Source organism: Acartia tonsa, chromosome 11 (assembly GCF_053477335.1).
Source record: "Acartia tonsa isolate MP-2025a chromosome 11, ASM5347733v1, whole genome shotgun sequence".
Lineage (NCBI taxonomy): Eukaryota > Metazoa > Arthropoda > Copepoda > Calanoida > Acartiidae > Acartia > Acartia tonsa.
Window position 1 is genome coordinate 12,716,639 of NC_137270.1, and position 19,352 is coordinate 12,735,990.

A 19,352-nucleotide genomic window follows, 5' to 3' on the forward strand; every position below is an offset into this window, starting at 1 on the left:
CTGCCGAGGCTAGTAGCAGCCTAAAACTATTAAAAATTTTTAAACTAACACAGCTTTTAGCAACCCTGACTGATGCTACATCTATAATTTTTACTTTTTGACAGTTCATCTTTTATTAGGACTTTTATCTGGTTGTCTCTCACCTTTTTAACTTTCACCTTTAACAGTAAAATTTTGACCTACAATGTAAATTTTAGGACCTTTTTCTCTACTTCCATAAGAGATAGATTCTTTAATAGCCTATTATTAATTTTTCTGATCTCTTACAGACCTTTTTTTTACCATGTACGCTACACCCGAAGGAACTAGTGATGGGAGTGCCAGTGGAGCTAATGGCGCTGGAACTCTCGGGCCCGTCAAGGACGGAGCCTCAGCTACCGTTGGCCATGGAACGCCCCTTGGACCTGGCTATGGGGGCCCCAATGTAACGGCGAATAGTCAGGTAACCGATTGTCGTAGAGACCTATCGAAATCTTTCGACCAGGACACGACAAGATGCACTTTGAATGGAGACGGCAGAGACCGGGGAAACCTGGACGCCAAATCCAAGATTTACATCAATGAGAGCCTAAATAAATTAAATTTTGGTGAAGAGCTATTAGATGCAGATGACGAAAATGACTTGACAATGACAGAAACGGACAAAGAACCGACAGCTAATGAAAGTGTACTTGAAGATTTGGAAACGACAGGCAAGACAATGGACAGAACTTGGATAGGAGACAAGGAAACTGAGACCAAAAAGAAAAGACAGACGTGCGCAGAGATATGGGAGAAAATGAAAGACAATGAAGGAGAATGGACAGATATACTTAGTAGAGAAGCAAAGAGAAAAATGACAGAGAATAGGACACAAGAGGTAAATAATGATGATATTAATAATGATGATTTTGATATTTTTAAGGGCAGTAAAAGATCCATAGGATATGAGAGACGTATGAGACTCAAGAAGGCTAAGACCTCAAGGGAGATGGAAGTGAGAGCCGAGGATCCACTCCAGCAGGAAGTCATCGATACCTACCTAAGTAAGGAATCTTTCTCGGACATAGTCCGCAAGAAAGAAAGATTCATGTTTGAAGTCAAAGTGCGATCTACCTATGCCATGGAAGAAGCAAAACTCACACAAGCACAGTTGGATGAGCTGGATCTCCAACTCCTTGGAGCATACATGGAACATATCCAGCAGTTTGGCGATAACTTTGAATATGATGCGGTTGCAGGCTATTCCAAAGAAACAGGAGTAGGCTGGCTCTCAGCTGGCACAAAAGATATGGCGGAATTCATTATAAATGTAGCCAAAACCCTGAAGCCACCAGAACAAGATGACGAGGTAGATCCCCTGGAATATTACATATACCTGGCGGAGGACCGTGTCTACAGGAACATGTGGACATCTGTCCACGGTAAGTGGACCAACTACACGCTGGAGCAGCTGACAATGAGGATAAAGGTATGCAACCCTATTCTCAAATACAAGGAGGATGGGGTAACTCGCTTCTACCACTTCAAGGTGCACGAAATAGGACCTCTGAACTCTGCTGGTTTCTTCAAGATTGGACTCCAGGTAGATGAGAGGATAATCAACAAGCTGAAAAACCCTGCCATCAACGGCAAGCTGAAATTAGGTTTTAGTGACCTACTTCTTCACGGGTCGAATGTGGAGCAGGAGGTCAAGGCAGCTATAAGACAAAGAATAGTTGATGAAATCGAGACTGTCAGAACTGGTTTTAAGGCTATAGCCTTAGCCCCAGGAAACAGCAGGCACTAATCAACAGCAGACAAGCCCTGACAATCAAGTCAGGGTCACCAGCTTGACTCAGATAAATCTCCACCACTGCTGTCAAGCAAGCCTAACACTAGGAGAACGAATAACGGACTGGACTGGACAAGACGATCAAGCTTCACGGAAAGGATGGGCGCGGGCAATTGCCCTAGTGCAAGAACCCTATCTAATTAAAAATAAGGTAAAAATGTTTCATAATGTTAATATTTACGAAAGTAAAGAGGCAGGTAATAGAGCATGTATTATAACAAACAAAAACGTCACAGGTATAATTTTAACACAGTTCACCAACAGAGATCAGGCAGCAGTACTTTTTAATCTTAACGGTAAGGATACTATTCTTGTTTCAACATATATGGCCAGCGATGAAAGGGTAAGACCGGTAAAACTACCTCCAGAGAAAATTACCAAGGAGGTCATAAGGTATGCCAGAGACAATGGTATAGGTATAGTAGTAGGCACAGATGCCAACAGCCACAACACAGCCTGGGGATCTACGGATATAAATCCAAGGGGTATAGCCCTATTGGACTATATTCTAGACAACCAACTCATGATTATGAACGAGATAGGTAAACCTACTTTTGTAACTAAATCTCGAGAAGAAGTTCTTGATATTACGATAGCCACACCTGAGATTGCAAATAAAATAGTAAGTTGGCATGTAAGTGAATATGACAGCCACTCCGATCACAAATACATAGATTTCATGATTGAGTCACTACCAAATATTAATACTAGTATTTTCAGAAATGTCAAGAAGACCAACTGGCAAAACTATAAACAAGCATTACAAAGTAAGAGAAATGGTAGACAGAGAATAGATAGCGAAGAAATAGATATAGATAGATTAGATAATGAAGCAGAAGACTTAAGGAAAGACATAATAGAAGCGTTTGAAGAGAGCTGTAGAGAGTCAGAGAAAAAGGGAAAAGAGAAACCAAGATGGTGGGGTAAGACTTTAGAAAAATCAAAAAAAGAAGTTGAAAAGCTGAGGAGAAGGGTAAGAAGGGAAAAAACAGAAGAAAGGTGGGAAGAGTATAGACAGTTAAGAAACAGACATGCCAGACTAATACAAAAAGAAAAGAGTAAAGACTGGAAAAAATTCTGTGCAGAAATGACAAAACTGGACACGGCAGCAAAAGTGCAAAAAATCTTCAAAAGGGGTAAAAAACAACAAATGGGAACAATTAAAAAGAAAGACGGACAATTCACTAAGACTGTAAGTGAGTCTCTGCAGGTACTGCTTGAGGAACACTTTCCGGAGGAACCAGAAGGTGACAATGATGTACCCATAGATCATTCAAGTAATAATAAAAGGATAGATATGGATAGTGTGATAAATGAAGAATCAGTTAGAGCTGCCATTAACAGTTTTGGTAATTTCAAATCCCCCGGGGGAGATGGTATTTATCCTGTTCTGTTAAAAAAAGGACTTGACTCAATCTTAGGAGACATTGTTAGACTGTACAGACATAGTGTAAGATTAAGTTATAGTCCTAAGTGTTGGCTGGACACAAAAGTTTGTTTCCTTGACAAACCTGGTAAGAAAGACTATACGGACCCTAAATCTAAGAGACCACTATCGTTATCATCCTTTCTACTAAAAGGATTAGAAAGATGTCTATATTGGAACCTTAATGAAAAAGTTTTAAGAAAGGAAATTTCTAGGAATATTTACAGTTACAAAGAATCAGTAGGAACAGAGGATGCAATACACTCTCTTCTCGCCACAGTTGAAAAAGGGCTAGAGCACAACAACTTTGTTGCTGTGCTCTTTTGCGACATGAGCGCAGCCTTTAACATGCTGACAGTTAAAAGCATGATTAAAAATCTGACAGATATTGGTGCAGACAGGGAAACATGTGCCTGGACAGAACAAATGCTCAGAGGACGAACAGTCACAGCAACAATAAATGGAGAATCAGCGAGTAAACAAACCACCAGAGGAACCCCGCAGGGAGGGGTCGCATCAGTGGACCTATGGAACATGGCCAAAAATAATCTAGACCACAGATTTCCAAAAATACATCCCTGCAAAAGAAACATCTATGCAGATGACACACATGTAATCAGTGTAGGAAAAACTGAAGAGGACTGTGTAAGAAACCTTCAAAATGACATTTACACATTAGAAGAATGGGCTGGAGAACACGGATTAAGCTTCAGTCCAGCCAAGACAAAAGTCATGCTTTTTTGCAGGAAAGGCATGAAACCAAAATACCTGGACATAACAATGAACGGACAGAAACTTCAGTGGGTGGATGAGTATGTATACTTAGGAGTAACCATAAGAAACAACCTGAGCTGGAGGAAACATGTTGAAAAAGCAGCAGAAAAAGCCAACAACACATGGGTACATTGTAACCGCATGCTAAACAGAACCTGGGGAGTCAACCAGAAAATAGGACGCTGGCTTTACCGCAGCATCATTAGACCAACACTCACATACGGATGTTTTGCATGGATAACAGCAATTAACACAACAGAAATAATCAACATACTAAAGAAAGTCCAAAGGAAAGCACTCATTGCAATATCAAATGCCATGACCTCGACGCCCACAGCTGGGCTAGAGGTCCTGTTGGGCATTCAACCTATAGACATCTTTATCAAGACGCAAGCTATGGTGACATATAAAAGACTTGCTGTCAACGGAAGCTGGAAAATTCAACCAGGACAACTCCTTAGCAAAAAAAGCCATGCTGTAACACTCATGGACATGGCAAAGAACCTGAAACTAATACATGCCCCTAGAGACAAGATGAACCATACAATCAGCATACCAACAAACTTTGAAACCATCATAGAAAGGAGAGAGACTATCAACCAACAACGACTAAAACCTGGAAAAATAGACAATGAAGACATAATGGTCTTCACAGATGGATCAAAAAGCGAACAAAAAACTGGATATGGATATGTCATTAGTGGAGCAGGACTTAGACTCTACGGATGCAATAACAGCGGACCACTAGCCACTGTGTATCAAACTGAACTACTAGGAATACAAGAAGCAGCTTTCACACTGGTCAACACAGGTACAACAGGCAGGAATATAAGTTTCTACGTGGATAATCAAGCTGTGATAAAAACCCTGGGAAAATACAGATTAAAAGAAAATCTGGCATCAGAAACAAAAAAGATGGTTAACAGATTAGCAGAAACAAACAATATAACAATAAATTGGGTACCAGGACACCAGGGACACAATGGAAATGAGATCGCTGATAGGAAAGCACGAGAAGGAGCAAATATGGAAGTTCAGGGAACCTGGACACACATACCTATGGCAGAATCAAATATAAAAGCTGAAATCAAGAACTGGGGGATGACACTGTGGCAGAAACAATGGGAAGGATTAAGTAACTGCAGACAATCAAAGCTAATGATGCCCATAGCTAACACAAAAATCTGGAGGCAGGTAGCAAACCAACCCAAGAGAAACATGAATATGATAGCGCAGATATTAACAGGTCACACAACCCTGAACAAACACCTCAAGAACATGAAACTGGCAAACGTAAACCAGTGTGAACAATGTGAGGAGGAGGACACAATTGAAAGCATGGAACACTTTTTAGGTCAATGCCCAGCCTTTGCAAGAAACAGAAGAAACACACTAGGAAGTTTCTTTCTTAAAACAGAAGAACTTAACAAAATTAATATTAAGCGTATTTTAAAATTTGTCAAACAAACGCAAAGATTTGAGTACTTCGAATAAGGGAAGTTCTCAAATCTTTGCAAAAAACACCTTTTTTCTTAAGTGAAGGATCTTAATAAATCATAAGTAGCCAAAAGACATAAAGAATGAAAACATACATAAGTAGCGTATAATCAAAAATGGATAGACTAGAGTTTTATTTCAAGATATAGATAGGTAGCAAAAGAAAATTAGATAGGAAACAGTTTATTAAATGTAACTAAACCCTTCTTGAATCTAGGAGCAGAGATCGTCACCGCCGGAAAGAAGTAATATCTCAAAACTGCATGACTAACTAATATATTTCTTAAACCTAGGCAGAGTCTAACCTCACCGGAATGAAGAAATCTTAATAATATTTATTACAATTTAGAAATAGACCAGAGCAGAGTCTCTTCTCACCGGAATGAAGTAATACGTTTAATATTTTTCATATCTAGGACCAAGCAGAGACGAAATATCTCTTAAACCTACACTTTCAATACTTTTATTTACCTTTTACAGTTAGGGAGAGTCACCTACGCCGGAATGAAGATAAAACTTAACATTTATATATTTTCTTTAGCTAGGCAGAGTTCACATGCGCCGGAAAGAAGTATTCATAATATTTAAGATATCTTTAACACTAGGCAGAGTCTTTTCCTGCCGGAATGAAGAAAATTTAACTAGAGCAGAGTCATTTCCCACCGGAAAGAAGAAATATCTTCCAAAACTGCATGACAAAACTAATATATCTTATTACCTAGGTAAAGAACTTCTCTAGTCGGAACGGGGAAGAACCTTAAAACACATGTTAAAACAATATAGGTTAAGATTTAACAGACACACATTCAACTACTCTGGATACGAAAATAAACAATTTATTTTAGGAAGGATATTCATAAACTTTATTAAACTAGAAATATAACAAATGTCTGATACTAGTTAATAATTTATGAGGTGACACATCTAGATGGCACGATACTCCTCCACGTGCTGATTGATCTCCTGAAGCATAGTAGACAGCTCGGCAGCCTGGGCGGCAGCTGACCTCTCAGCAGTAGGGCGACAGTGACGCAGGTTAGCCTCCACCCAACCATGGTGGTAGAGGCACCTGGTCAGTGCCCTCTTCAATTCGATATCATCAGTATTTGTAGCTCTACTAATCATTTCCTCCTTTATTAGATCCATACGACTTTCCAAAACATTGTACAACTCCTCATTGGCGGCAAAAGACATTTTAGCTCTTTACTAGTGAACCGTTTATATCTAACTCTCTATTTAGCAACTGAAACCAGTTTCCCACAACTAGGTGTGGCAAACAAACAGTCAACCACCACGGGCAAACTCAGCTTAACCAACCAACCATATAATTAATCTTCTAAAAACCACTTTCAGTTACAGAGAAAAAAGGACAAATAAGTAATCTGAGCAGAAGCGATAACAGCCGGAGATGAAGAATTAATATCTTAACAATCTAATAAAATATAAATGTAATAAATTAAATACTGCCGCTATAACATGAATATTTAGGATATTTCATTGGGCGCATGAACAGATTTCCCCGCAGTCATTCACAAGCGAGGAACGGATCAAGGTCGCTGCTGAAGGAGACTAGCCTAAGGCAGCACCTCGCCCCCAAGAGGTATTTTCCAGGTATACCATTAGAACCAAATTTTACTAAGAAAGTACATAATTACATTTTTGAGATATCAATTGTGTTTAGTAGTAAATTGGGTCCTTTTTTGGCCAAGGCCTTCAAACTACTTTGACTATTTGTATTAAGCTTCTGACTTATAAGCCATAGCAACCAAACTTACGTTTCCCCTAAAGTGTCTCTTACGGACAAACAGATGGACATTGTGATTTATAGAGTAGCTTCACTACTAAAAATATAACATATTCTGCAAAATGGGCTGGAAAATTTTTGATCTATTAGTAATATTGCTATACTTGAATGAATTGATTATGCTCTTCTCATGACATAATCTAGAAGCATTACAAATCTCTCAGACTGATTTCATTTTGATTACTTTTTTATTTGGTGGCAGATTGGGTGGGGTTTTTGTGGCCAATTTTAGACCCCTTCATCTCCCAACCAAATAAAGACTGACCCATGGAGACCAAAATATGAAATAAGTGAATAAAACATTCGAGTAAAACACTAGAGGGAGAAAGGGTTAAATAACTGTATCTCCCCATCGCATCAACCTTGTGCAACCTTTCTATTGGGTAATTGAAAATCAACCAATGGTGTCGCTTACATTAACACAGCCAAGTAGCAGAAAATAATTTTAATTGTTTAAAATTGGATATATTTTTAAAAAGATTTGGCAACTAGGTATAATTTTGAAATTTCTATGTTTAAAAAATTAGTTTTGGACTATTATATGGTCTATCTTTAAAAAGTTATAATTAAAAACAATAAACATTTTCTTTGAAGTAAATGAATGTTGAAATTTTTTTACAGGGCATTTAATGCTTATTTGAGAATTAATTTTCCTAATATTTGCGTCGACAACATGTACAACATTATGTGTATAATTCCTGATAAAGGCATTTTTATTTCTGTTTGGTTCTGCTTTCTTTATTTTTTCAAAGAATCCTAAGCAATTGGACAATGGACAATGGAAATCTCCCAAAAAACAAAAGTGTAGATTAAATAATTGGTGAAGAAGTTTCTACACTGTTACTTTGTACCGTCTAATCAAGATAGAATAAAAACCCCAAAGATTTTGAGCTGATCGATTTCATCAACTATGGGTGGCAGCATTATCTACAATCCACTGTCCCCTCCATCTCGGTTTTTACCCACAATTTTTAAAAGCGAAGCTTTTCTATATTTAGGGTTGGTCCGTCCGTACGTCCGTCACAAACGGATAGCTTTTTTCGTTAATTTAGGCATGTTATAATTGTCCTTTCGATTTCAAACTTTGCATGGTGATTCCTTTAGTAGTTAGGTACGATTTAGAAAGCGTAGCAACTCTATAATCATAACAAGAGTGACCGTACGTCCATTTTAAACATGTTGAATTTTTTACTTTTTTAACAACAAATTTTTATGTGATTTAATCATCCGATTGATCTGATTTTTTGTATGTTGATTCCTGGGACAACAAAGTATAATGTTATAAGCAAAGCAACTCTATAATCAAGACCTAAAAATCTAAGTATGTCCATAAACATTATCCTGTTTCAAGCAGTTTTTCAACAAATTTACTAACAATTTTGCTCCGATTAGCTTATATATTTATATTCTGATTATTCAGTTCTGACACTATATAAGTGTTAATGTCCGTTTGTCCCACCGTTTTAGTGCTTCGCTTTTATGGATGTTGTCATCCTTATTTTAAAGGAGTTTCTTTGGTATTTTTGAGATCTCGTTAAATCAAATTTCTTGAACTTTTTTGGTTATTGGGATGGGCAGTAATTGGAACGCTAAAAATTTCTAAAAATTCATCAAAAAATAGCAGGGAATTATTATCAGAAGAAAATTATTTGTCTATTTCTACAAAAAAAAAACACATTTTAATCAAAGTAAAAATTTACATTTTGATAACAATTAATGTTGCACGTCTTAATGGACAATATCAATGCCATGATTTTCATCCACTGTTCAGAACCGGTTTGAATCCGGTGGATAAATAGATTTCTGGCCGTGCATCAAACAATATTTTTGTTTACACATTTTCCTATACCTATCTTTCATATTTCTATACATATTAGATAAAAATCTATGACCATATTTATTTTTGATTTCTATCTTAAATCTAAACTAGTTATTTTAGTGAAATTTTAAAAGATACATGGCAATGAAAGATTGAGACCTTTCCTTCGATAAAAGATAAAAGTACAATTTCATATATTTTGATTTTCAAGATAAAATTAAAATCTAAAACGTTTTAAATCTTTATTAGTTGTCCTTATGTTACTTCTAATAAAATTAAAGAGAAAATGAAATAGAGCGTTTTTTTATTTATTGTTCAATGATCCTTTCATTTTTTTTTCAGGGAGAGAGGAGCTATTGTGCTGTTTATTATACTAGTCCCCAAAGTTATAATGGCGTTTTCGTTGGCTTATAAACTTTGGGGACTTTTATTCATTTTTGTTTGGTTGGTTCATTAATTTGAGTGCTTAAACGTTTCAACGAAGCTAGTAAAAGTGGCTGACTCAGATTAGGACGTCAAAAAAAATTAACCAATGAGAGGCCAGTATACACTGTAATTGACCAATGGTAATATTTATAGTGGCCTCTCATTATTTAATTTTTTTGACGTCATAATCTGAGTCAGCCACTTTTACTGGCTTCGTTTCAACTAAAATTTGTCATCTACAGTAATCATCATTTGGAACGTACATCAATTTATCAGCCATTGCATTGTCTTATCCATTTAGATCGCTGGTTTATTTTAGTATTCAAAATAAGTTATGTTTTTCCTTGAAGGAAAAATACTCAGATTTAAAAATCTATCCAAAATGCAATAAAAATAATAAAACTTTGTATTGATTTCTTGGTAATCAGAAAACTACGGAAATGAAAATGATTATTGCAACCTTATGTTTTGTTTGAATTTTTTTACACAAGAAACATAAAACAACTTTTTTTTACCATAAACTTCACTTTTTTAATAAGAATATAAAAAAAAGGTGTTAAAAATGATAATTATGCAGTTTTTTAGGTTAATGGCTATCTCTTTGTGAAATTGAAATTATTCAAATGAGATTGGCGGATTTTTTATTCTTTTTTTAATTTCAGGAATAAAGGATAGTTTACAATTTGTTCTTATTTTTTTTCTTTTATCTAGGCCTGTTATGGTACCATGTTTCCTCTTCTTTTTACGTTTGTTTGTTTTTTCTTTCTTTTTCTATCTATTCTCTCTCTCTCTCTCTCTCTCTCTCTCTCTCTCTCTCTCTCTCTCTCTCTCTCTCTCCTCTCTCTCTCTCTCTCTCTCTCTCACTCTCTCTCTCTCTCTCTCTCTCTCTCTCTCTCTCTCTCTCTCTCTCTCTCTCTCTCTCTCTCTCTCTCTCTCTCTCTCTCTCTCTCTCTCTCTCTCTCTCTCTCTCTCTCTCTCTCTCTCTCTCTCTTCTCTCTCTCTCTCTCTCTCTCTCTCTCTCTCTCTCTCTCTCTCTCTCTCTCTCTCTCTCTCTCTCTCTCTCTCTCTCTCTCTCTCTCTCTCTCTCTCTCTCTCTCTCTCTCTCTCTCTCTCTCTCTCTCTCTCTCTCTCTCTCTCTCTCTCTCTCTCTCTCTCTCTCTATTTCCCCACCTTTTTGTTTGTGTGTATTTCCTTACTCTTCCTCTCTCGTTCTCTCTTTTTATCTTCCTTCTTTTTCCTGTCTTTCTTTTTTCTCTCTCTCTTTTTTCGCTTATTTCGGATGTATTGATCCTTGTTGTAAAAAACTACGACGTAATATCTAGAAATTTTAGGAAAACACAATTAAAAAATTAGATAACCATTAGGCGTTGTCTTTTAGTGGATTTTCTATTTTTAATCTCTCCCTGTCAGGCTGTGGCGGGCACAGAGTTTAGCAAGGGGGTGCGAACATTGGGGGCAGGCTAATTGTACATTTTGAGTTATAAGTAAGTTCTATTTATTTTTCATTATGCTTTTATTTTTGGACGCGATCATTCTTTCAAAAAATCGTTGTCATACTTTTTAGTTTTATAATACAGGGATATTTTGTTGGATTACAAATTAAGAATCTTAATTCCCAATCCATCCTCTAATACTTTTAAATTCAGAAAGTTAGTTGTTTCCTGGGGGAATTGGCTATTACCTTCCATTGGCCTATCCCTGTACCCCAATGTTTCACCTCATTTAAATGCTAATTTTTAACAACTTTTTTTATGAAAAAAAAGGACGATAACGTCATAAAGCTGCTAAAATCATAGAAAAAAAATTCATTTTGCAGTTTCTACTTTAAAAATCCCTTCACCTATACCCCCTCTTTACATTAGAGGTAGGGGGATTCTCTTAAAGGGGAAAAGTAGGAAGTATATAAAAGGGAAGTGATAAGAAGAAAATGTGATATGACTCTTAAGGACGTTATTATAGACTGGACAAGAGTAACTTACAGAAGTAGTATCGCTCCTTTTTAAAAATGGTCATTTTTCACATTATTCTGATTTTATACATCAAAACTTATTAAATGCTTTAAATCATAAGAATGGAATTATTATTACATGGATCTTACACCAAATTTTCGTGTTCTCTAATAAAGTGAAACTCACAGCGGGCTAAAATAACAATCCTCCCTTCGACTCCCCACTTACAGGATGAAAGAACTGACCAATAAACGAGTTCCATGTTAGGAAGCTAACAGGAATAAGGTATAACCAACAAGCAAAATAAATCTAAAATAATATTTGGGGGGCAAATGGAGAGGTCGTCAATTTTACGATGTGTTGCCCCCCAACGACAGCTGAAAAACACGTATAGGTTTCGTGATTTTCTTCCGAATTAATTTCGTTATTGGTATGAGCTGGGAAGCTAAATTGACGACAATTTTTCTCCTGTCATAATATCCACGTATATTGTACATGCAATATTACAAGACTAAACACAAAGAGAAATATAAATTTTGATTTATTTATAAACTTTATATTATGCTTTATTTTGATTTAAATGTATTAGAAAATTATTGATAGAAATAAAAGAGTTTATGAATTTAGGAAAACCCCTCATTAACCTAAACAATTTTAATCCACAAATATTTTCTCTACACTTCAAAATCATGTTAAGAAATAAATTCAAAAAACAACATCCTGCAATAAAAACTCGTTTGAGAGATGGTCTATTTTTCCCTGACACTGAGTCTTTTGAATTGAGTTTCAATAAATTATTCTCTCTTCCTCTACCCCTATATTTTAAAAGTTTCTTTTTTGAACAAATATGCCGCACTCTTGTATCAAAACGAAAACTAGGTCTTTTTGGTCATAGTGACTCTACCAAATGTAATCTATGTAATGTAGAAAGTAGTATAGAACATTCATTATTTTTTTGCCTTTACCCAAAATTCTTTATAAATGCTCTTGCTTTATATTTAGACTATTATTTTAATAATGACACCCCTGAATTCATTTATCTCAAAGAAAATTTTTATCTTTTTAATGTTTGGTACCCTATATTTGCTAAAAATGAAATATTTTTTCAACTATCATTGCAAATTCTAATTGCCAAAGATCGCTCATTAAAAATTAGTAAAGATGAATGTTTATCAAGATGGACCATTCTAAACTGTTTCTCTCAATCATTGTTTGTTGTAAAATCTGCTTTATCAATTTTAAATAATATGGGTCTAAATTCTGATTTTCTTAATGATTTTCTTGAGTTTCTATTAAAACAAAAAAATAATATCTCATACTTCAAATGTACATGATTTATATTCCGTAATTCGTAATTTATCTATTATAAACATTTAAAAATACATAAATTCATAGTTTGTTTCATGTTTAACTCGAAATAAATTATATAAAAACAAAACAAGAAATAAGTTTGTTTTAAAAAGTTTCTAAAATTCTAAGCCAACGATTATACGAGCATATTAAAAAAAACTTTGAGTGCCAGTATAATTTAAAGTTTTTTTGGACTGTAACTTATCATGGTACCAAGAGCAGTTTCCAAACTTTTCAACTAACAACTTGGATCTAGATAAAGGGTTACATAGTTTATCATCATTCGATATGAAACTCAATTTCTCGTCCATTGTTTTATCCCTTGAAATCCCTGATTTTATCAAAACTTAAATCATTAGCTCCCGGATTTAGAAAAATTCTATTCTTTAAAAATAAATAGAAATTCTATTTCATAGAATGCTTAAAATCGAAGGATTATATTGTTAATGTAACATAGTACCTATTCTGCAGTAAAAGATATTCATTACTAAGACAAAACATATTGTTTTTCTATGTTCACCGTATAATAAAATAATGTGATTGCTATCAATAAAGAAACCCCAACCCACCTAATTTTAAGATATAAGGGGGTGGGAAGTATTTGGAGTGTTTTTTTTACTTTATGTCAGGTTAGGTTATGATTTATGTTGTACAGGCTAGTTGTTCCCGCATGGGTGAGGCATTGGAAAAACTACCCTCCCCCCTTAGTTTCTATTGATTAAAAAAATAAGATGGGAAGGGAGTTCTGTTTTTGTTAAGTGAATGCACCAGCCAGTAACCTTTTTTATTTTTTGGTAAATAGATTCTACATTTGGTAGCATAGCATTATTGGCAGAGGGGAAGGGGATGGATTTAGGATAAATATATATCATATATATATTGACATGTGCAAATTTGACTTCTAATTTGCTAGTATGAACCTCATTTATTGGTCAGTTCGTTCATCCAACAGAAGGGGTTGGAATTTGGTAAAGAATTGGATAGAGATATCATTATTTTAGCCAGCTCAAGTATCACTTTATTAAGCACCATGAAAATATGGTGCAACATCCAAGCAATAATATAGCGATTTAACTCCACTCCCAGGTTTCTATGATTCTAATTAATGCAACTCTAATACTCCTAGGTCATCTTATAAATTTCTTCTGCTTTTAATGATGAGAGACATTCAAACACGTGATGGCATTAGAAGCGAAGCTACTGTATATAATCATACTAGTGCATTAGTCCGTAGTATTCCGTAAATTAAGGAGGTATGACAGTTTCAATATGTCAAAGGGTATAATTGTTAATAAGAATTGGGTAACGATTAATCTATCTTCAATTGTTTTTTTCCTGTCAATATAATGATTACTAGGGATAGTTTATTAGATAATTCTCTTTGAAAATAATTCTCGTTTGATCTATGCCTGTACATCAAAGTATTTAGATAGTACATGCTTTTCTGTCATACATAAGATTATGGTTATTTTTGATTAAAAAATTTATATACATATATCAAAAATAAAAAATTACTTTAAAGAATCTTAAAACGTTTTATATCTATTTCTCGTATTCATTCGAATCCGGTGGATAGGAACCGGTTCTCATCCATACGAAAAAACTATGTCTAGCATCGTATTTTATCCAGCTTTCTACGAATATAAAATATCTACCTCGGGGCCAAAAATACGAAGCGAGAAATAACTATATTACTAAATTCTTATAAATAAATATTCTTAAAAGATCGTTATCAAGCTAAATTAAAATGTTAATCTGTGCATTTTTGTAAATATTTTCCATTAATTAATACATTTTTAAAGATGTGAATAATTTTCTATTCATATATATTCTTGAATTGATTTATTTTGACAAATTTCTTAATTAAGATAAAATTAGCGTGATTTAAATTTCTATTTTGACATAAAATCTATGTTTTAATTTTAGATAACAAAATATGAAACGTCATAACTTCAGGGAGGTAGGGGACATAATTATACAGGTACCCAAAGTTTTCTTTAAAACTCTCATTTTTTGGCTTAAAAATGTTTATTATTTAGTATTGATTGGTTAGTTCAAACTAGCAGCGTCCAATTTAACCTTCAAGCCAACGTTTTTAATAATTTTTTTGGATCTACTGCAGTTCACGGTAAAATATTGCTGGTAACGAATATTGCCAAAAAATTCTGAATTTTAAAGGCTGCTAGCTGCCAAACGGCTGAACCTACAGATCATACCCGCACACCATTTTAAGCGGTATAAGAAGGCCTATAGATAATCTGGAATAGCCAAGATCCAATGATGCACAGGGAAAGCTTCACTGAAGAAAAAACGCTTAAAATAGGTCTTTTTCGCGCATTTTTCTGCACTACTAGATAATTATGCATTATTGATTTATGGCTATTCCAGATTATTTGTAGACCTTCTTATGCCGCTTAAAACAGTGTGCGGCCATGATCTGTACATTCAGTCGTTTGGCAGCTAGCAGCCTTTAAAATTCATAAATTTTTGGCAATATTTGTTACCAGCAATATTTTACCTTAAACTGCAGTAGACCCATTTTTTTCAAAATCAAGAATGATTCTATTGTCCATTGTCTTATCCCTTAATACCCCTGCAAACAATATATAATAATTTTAATTAATCAAGGAAAATCATGTCCAAAGTAATGAGCCAAAAATCTTTCCTCGCCCTTTATTTGGTACAGAAAGAGAGAGTGAGTTGGGGGATGGGGTAGGGGAGAAAAAAAGAGAGAGAAAGAGAAGATATAGATATGTAGAGAAAGAAAAACAAGAGAGAGAGAGAGAGAGAGAGAGAGAGAGAGAGAGAGAGAGAGAGAGAGAGAGAGAGAGAGAGAGAGAGAGAGAGAGAGAGAGAGAGAGAGAGAGAAAGAGATAGATGGGTAGAGAAAGAAAAAAAAGGACTTAAAAGAAAAAAAACAGAAAAAGGTGCATGAAGTTCAATAGTTACATGTGCAGACAGTGCATTTAAAAGAATGGCAAAGTTTGGCTGCTTTTGGACATTATCGTCATTTCTGTTGTGGATAAATCCCCTAATAGCAAAATTTCCAAGCAGTCGAAATTAAATTGTTTATTACAATTTCAATTTTGTCTTGGAAATTTTTGTGTGAGAAATTTTCAAATTTTTTACAAACGTTTTAATTTGTTTTTGTTGGTTGAAAATCTAAGGGATAGGTATTCAAAGATTTTAATCATTTTAATTGTGTTTTAGGTTTGTGTTAATTTTTTGATAAATCCCTATACAATATAAGATAATTCATGATCCAATTAGCGGCTGTACCCTTAGCTTAAATGGGCTCTGTATTCTATGGGACAGAGCAGGGGTATAAAATAGCCTAAAACTATCCAAAGATTCAAATCTAAAACTATCCTGAGACAAATGTGAAGATATCCAATGCTATGAAGGAAGAACTGAATCTGCTAAGGGTTGGTTAGCCAAATTTAAATTGAAAACTAGGACAACTCTCCCTTTAAAATGAGAGAAAAAAAAACATACAAATATTACAAAATTAAAATCTAGGATCATCGTTCCCTATACAGCGTTAGTCGTTATGAAATTTGCTAATTTTAAGGTCTTTAAGCTGATTTTATTTATGACTTGGCAATTTGTTTTCATTAGTTGGTAGTATTACCCTTGTTTATTAGCTTATCTTTAATATTTTAGTACCATGATCTAATAAAAATTAAATATAGGCTCGTTAACGAAAATGTAATGTTTAGAATTAGTTCCTATTTACCAAATATCGAAGTTTTTTTTCAATGTATTGCAATCTACTGTTTTTTTATCAATTATTTCGTGTTATCTTTTTTTGCAACTTCTCTTAGGGGTTGTGGTATAAGAAACGTACTATTTAAATTTTTAATTTTGAAATAAGTGGGAGGCGTTCAGTTCCACTTTTCCTTAGTTATTTACCAAATTGTCTTTTATTAAGGAATGTAATATTTTGCGGCAACGAATGAACACCATATGATTAGCTAATAAAGTTTGACCTTTAAAAATTTCCTAGACTAGTCCTATACATACACTGCCGTTTATCTGTCGGGTGTTCATACAAAAATGGTCATTTTAACAAACCATTGTATTGGAGTTATTTGATCAGCACAAACTGTATTTATTTTATTGACTAAATGGCTAGGCTAGACTGTCATATCATCGACATGTTTTGTATGTTGATCTTTTATGTCCAGAATTAAGCATTAATTTGGCTGAATTTGTGAACTTTTAGAATTTTAATCAATCCTTTCTTGATAAGTAAGAGGGTGCTTTACCTCTCCCCACCCAACATTTCTATTTAAAAAAGCTATCTTTATTTTGGAGGATAGTGATGTAGGACCTTTTTTATGAGGAGAGGTACTGTACTTCCCCTATAAATGGTCTAAAACCTGCCCTGAACCAATAATCTATTTCCCTGAAAATGAGTCTAGCATTTTACGAGATCTTAGCAGACACACAGACAAATATAATAATTTAGCCGTAGCGCAGCAACACTATATAAGCTGGGCTGTTGTAAGAGTTGTGTAGTTGTATATAAGTTGCCTGTTTTGCCCATGGCTAAAAATCTCTCCACATTCCATGGCTGCCAAAACTTATATAAAGAAATTTTTTTCCAGTTTGATTTATTTTTTCCCTAAGATCTCAATAACAGCATTAAACGATTGTGTTCTCAATTTTAGAGAATATTTATAAATATGAATTGATTGAATAAACATGACTAGATGCTAAATGCGTAGTAGTTAATGGTTGTAATGCTGATATTGCTGTAAAAGAAGTACAATTAACCCCTTAAATAGCGCATCAATAACATAACAATATCATTTTACATATAACTACCAATATTTTTACTTTATAAACAACCAACCTTTGATTGCACGACCTTTGTCAAGAAATTATAACTGTTTATGCAAATGGTTTGGCCATGGAATTCCTTCTATTCTCCCTTTTAAAATGTCATGCATCGGTCATTACAGCAGAAATTACGTCCTTTGTTATAATTAAGAAAAAAAATATAGAATTATTTCTAAAGAAGGTGTATCAACTTTTTTTTTTATAGCTAGCCGGTTCTTTTAGTAAGTAGTAGATGTAAATTTTTTCATAGAATTCAGATATGCAATCGGTATTTTTGTAGACCTCTTATTTTTTAAGTAATTTAAGTTTTTAAAAAAAATAATTAAGTCGGTTTTAAGGTACTAAAACGCAACAAAATAAAAGGAGAAAATGGTCAGTAAGGACAAAAATAGTAAGATCTTTAATTTGACACCTTACATTTTAAAATTCTGTTGAGTAATTATTGAAAAAATCTATTTTTTTAACCACGGTTTAATAAAAACTTTAGACCTAAATATTTTCTCAAACAGACATAAAAAACATGGGTTCATATATACCTTTAGAATCAGAAAAATATTACGAATCCATTGTAAGCAAAATTGAAAAAAAGTAAAAAAATATAAAAATTAAAAAATGGCCAATTGTATTTTTTGTTCTGGCAACACTATCGTCTTCCCTTTTTTACCCCCTCTTTACCCCCTCTATACCCCCTTCCCATTTTTATACTCAATTCAAAAGTTAAGACGTTGCCTGTACAATATAATTTGATATTTTCATATAATTCCTTTTATTGTAGTTTATATACTATATTGTAAACTTTTTTTTTCAATTTTGCTTACAATGGATTCGTAATATTTTTCTGATTCTAAAGGTATATATGAACCCATATTTTTTTACTTGTGAAATGATAAAATTGAGTTCAAAGTTTTTATTCTCGTGGGTTTAAAAAAATCGATTTTTTCAATAATTACCTGACAGAATTGAAAAAGTAAGGTGTCAAATTAAAGATCTTACTATTTTTGTTCATAATGGCCATTTTCTTTTTTTTTTTTGTTGCATTTTAGTACCTTAAAATCGACTTAATTTTTTTTTTTTTTAAACTTAAATTACTTAAAAAATAAGAGGTCTACAAAAAAACCGATTGCATATCTGAATTCTATGAAAAATTTTACATCTACTACTTACTAAAAGGACCGGCTAGCTATAAAAAAAAAAGTTGATACAACTTCTTTGGCAACTATGGCCAAGAAATTCTTGTTAAGATTTGAATCTTAACAAGAAGGAAGAGAGAAATTATGAAGAGAGAGAGAAAGAGAGAGAGAGAGAGAGAGAGAGGGGGAGACAATAGGATGGTCAAGGGTAAAGTCGAATCTCATCATAAAGAGGGATAAGACAGTCGCGCTAAATTATTCTACAACCATTTCCCCCCCTTTACTGAGTTTCTAAAGAATTTTGTATATCGTAATTGGGGGAAGATTTATTCATCCTCCATTTTGAATTTATGCTATCCCTATAATCCTGAAAAAAATTGTTGCTTAACATATTTCTTGTTTTGCATCTACTTCATATTAATCAGGAATCTAAAGGGATAAGACTATGGCCAATAAATTGTTGTATGTCCCCAATGATGATATACAAAGTTACTCCTTAAGTGGATAACAAATTGTATT

At 34.0% G+C, this 19,352-nt stretch overlaps 2 protein-coding genes across 3 annotated transcripts in view; one reads left to right on the plus strand and one right to left on the minus strand.

The window, feature by feature from the left end:
• The window catches only part of LOC145331048 (uncharacterized), a 456,415-nt gene that overhangs the window by 152,072 nt on the left and 284,991 nt on the right, over window positions 1-19,352 (minus strand). The gene's annotated exons all lie outside the window — the stretch shown is intronic.
• Window positions 262-2,527, plus strand: LOC145332020 (uncharacterized). The gene is made up of 2 exons (XM_080176922.1): window positions 262-442; window positions 905-2,527. The coding sequence occupies exons 1-2, from the start codon at window positions 284-286 to the stop codon at window positions 1,766-1,768; spliced, it is 1,023 nt and encodes a 340-aa protein (XP_080033048.1). The 5' UTR covers window positions 262-283; the 3' UTR covers window positions 1,769-2,527.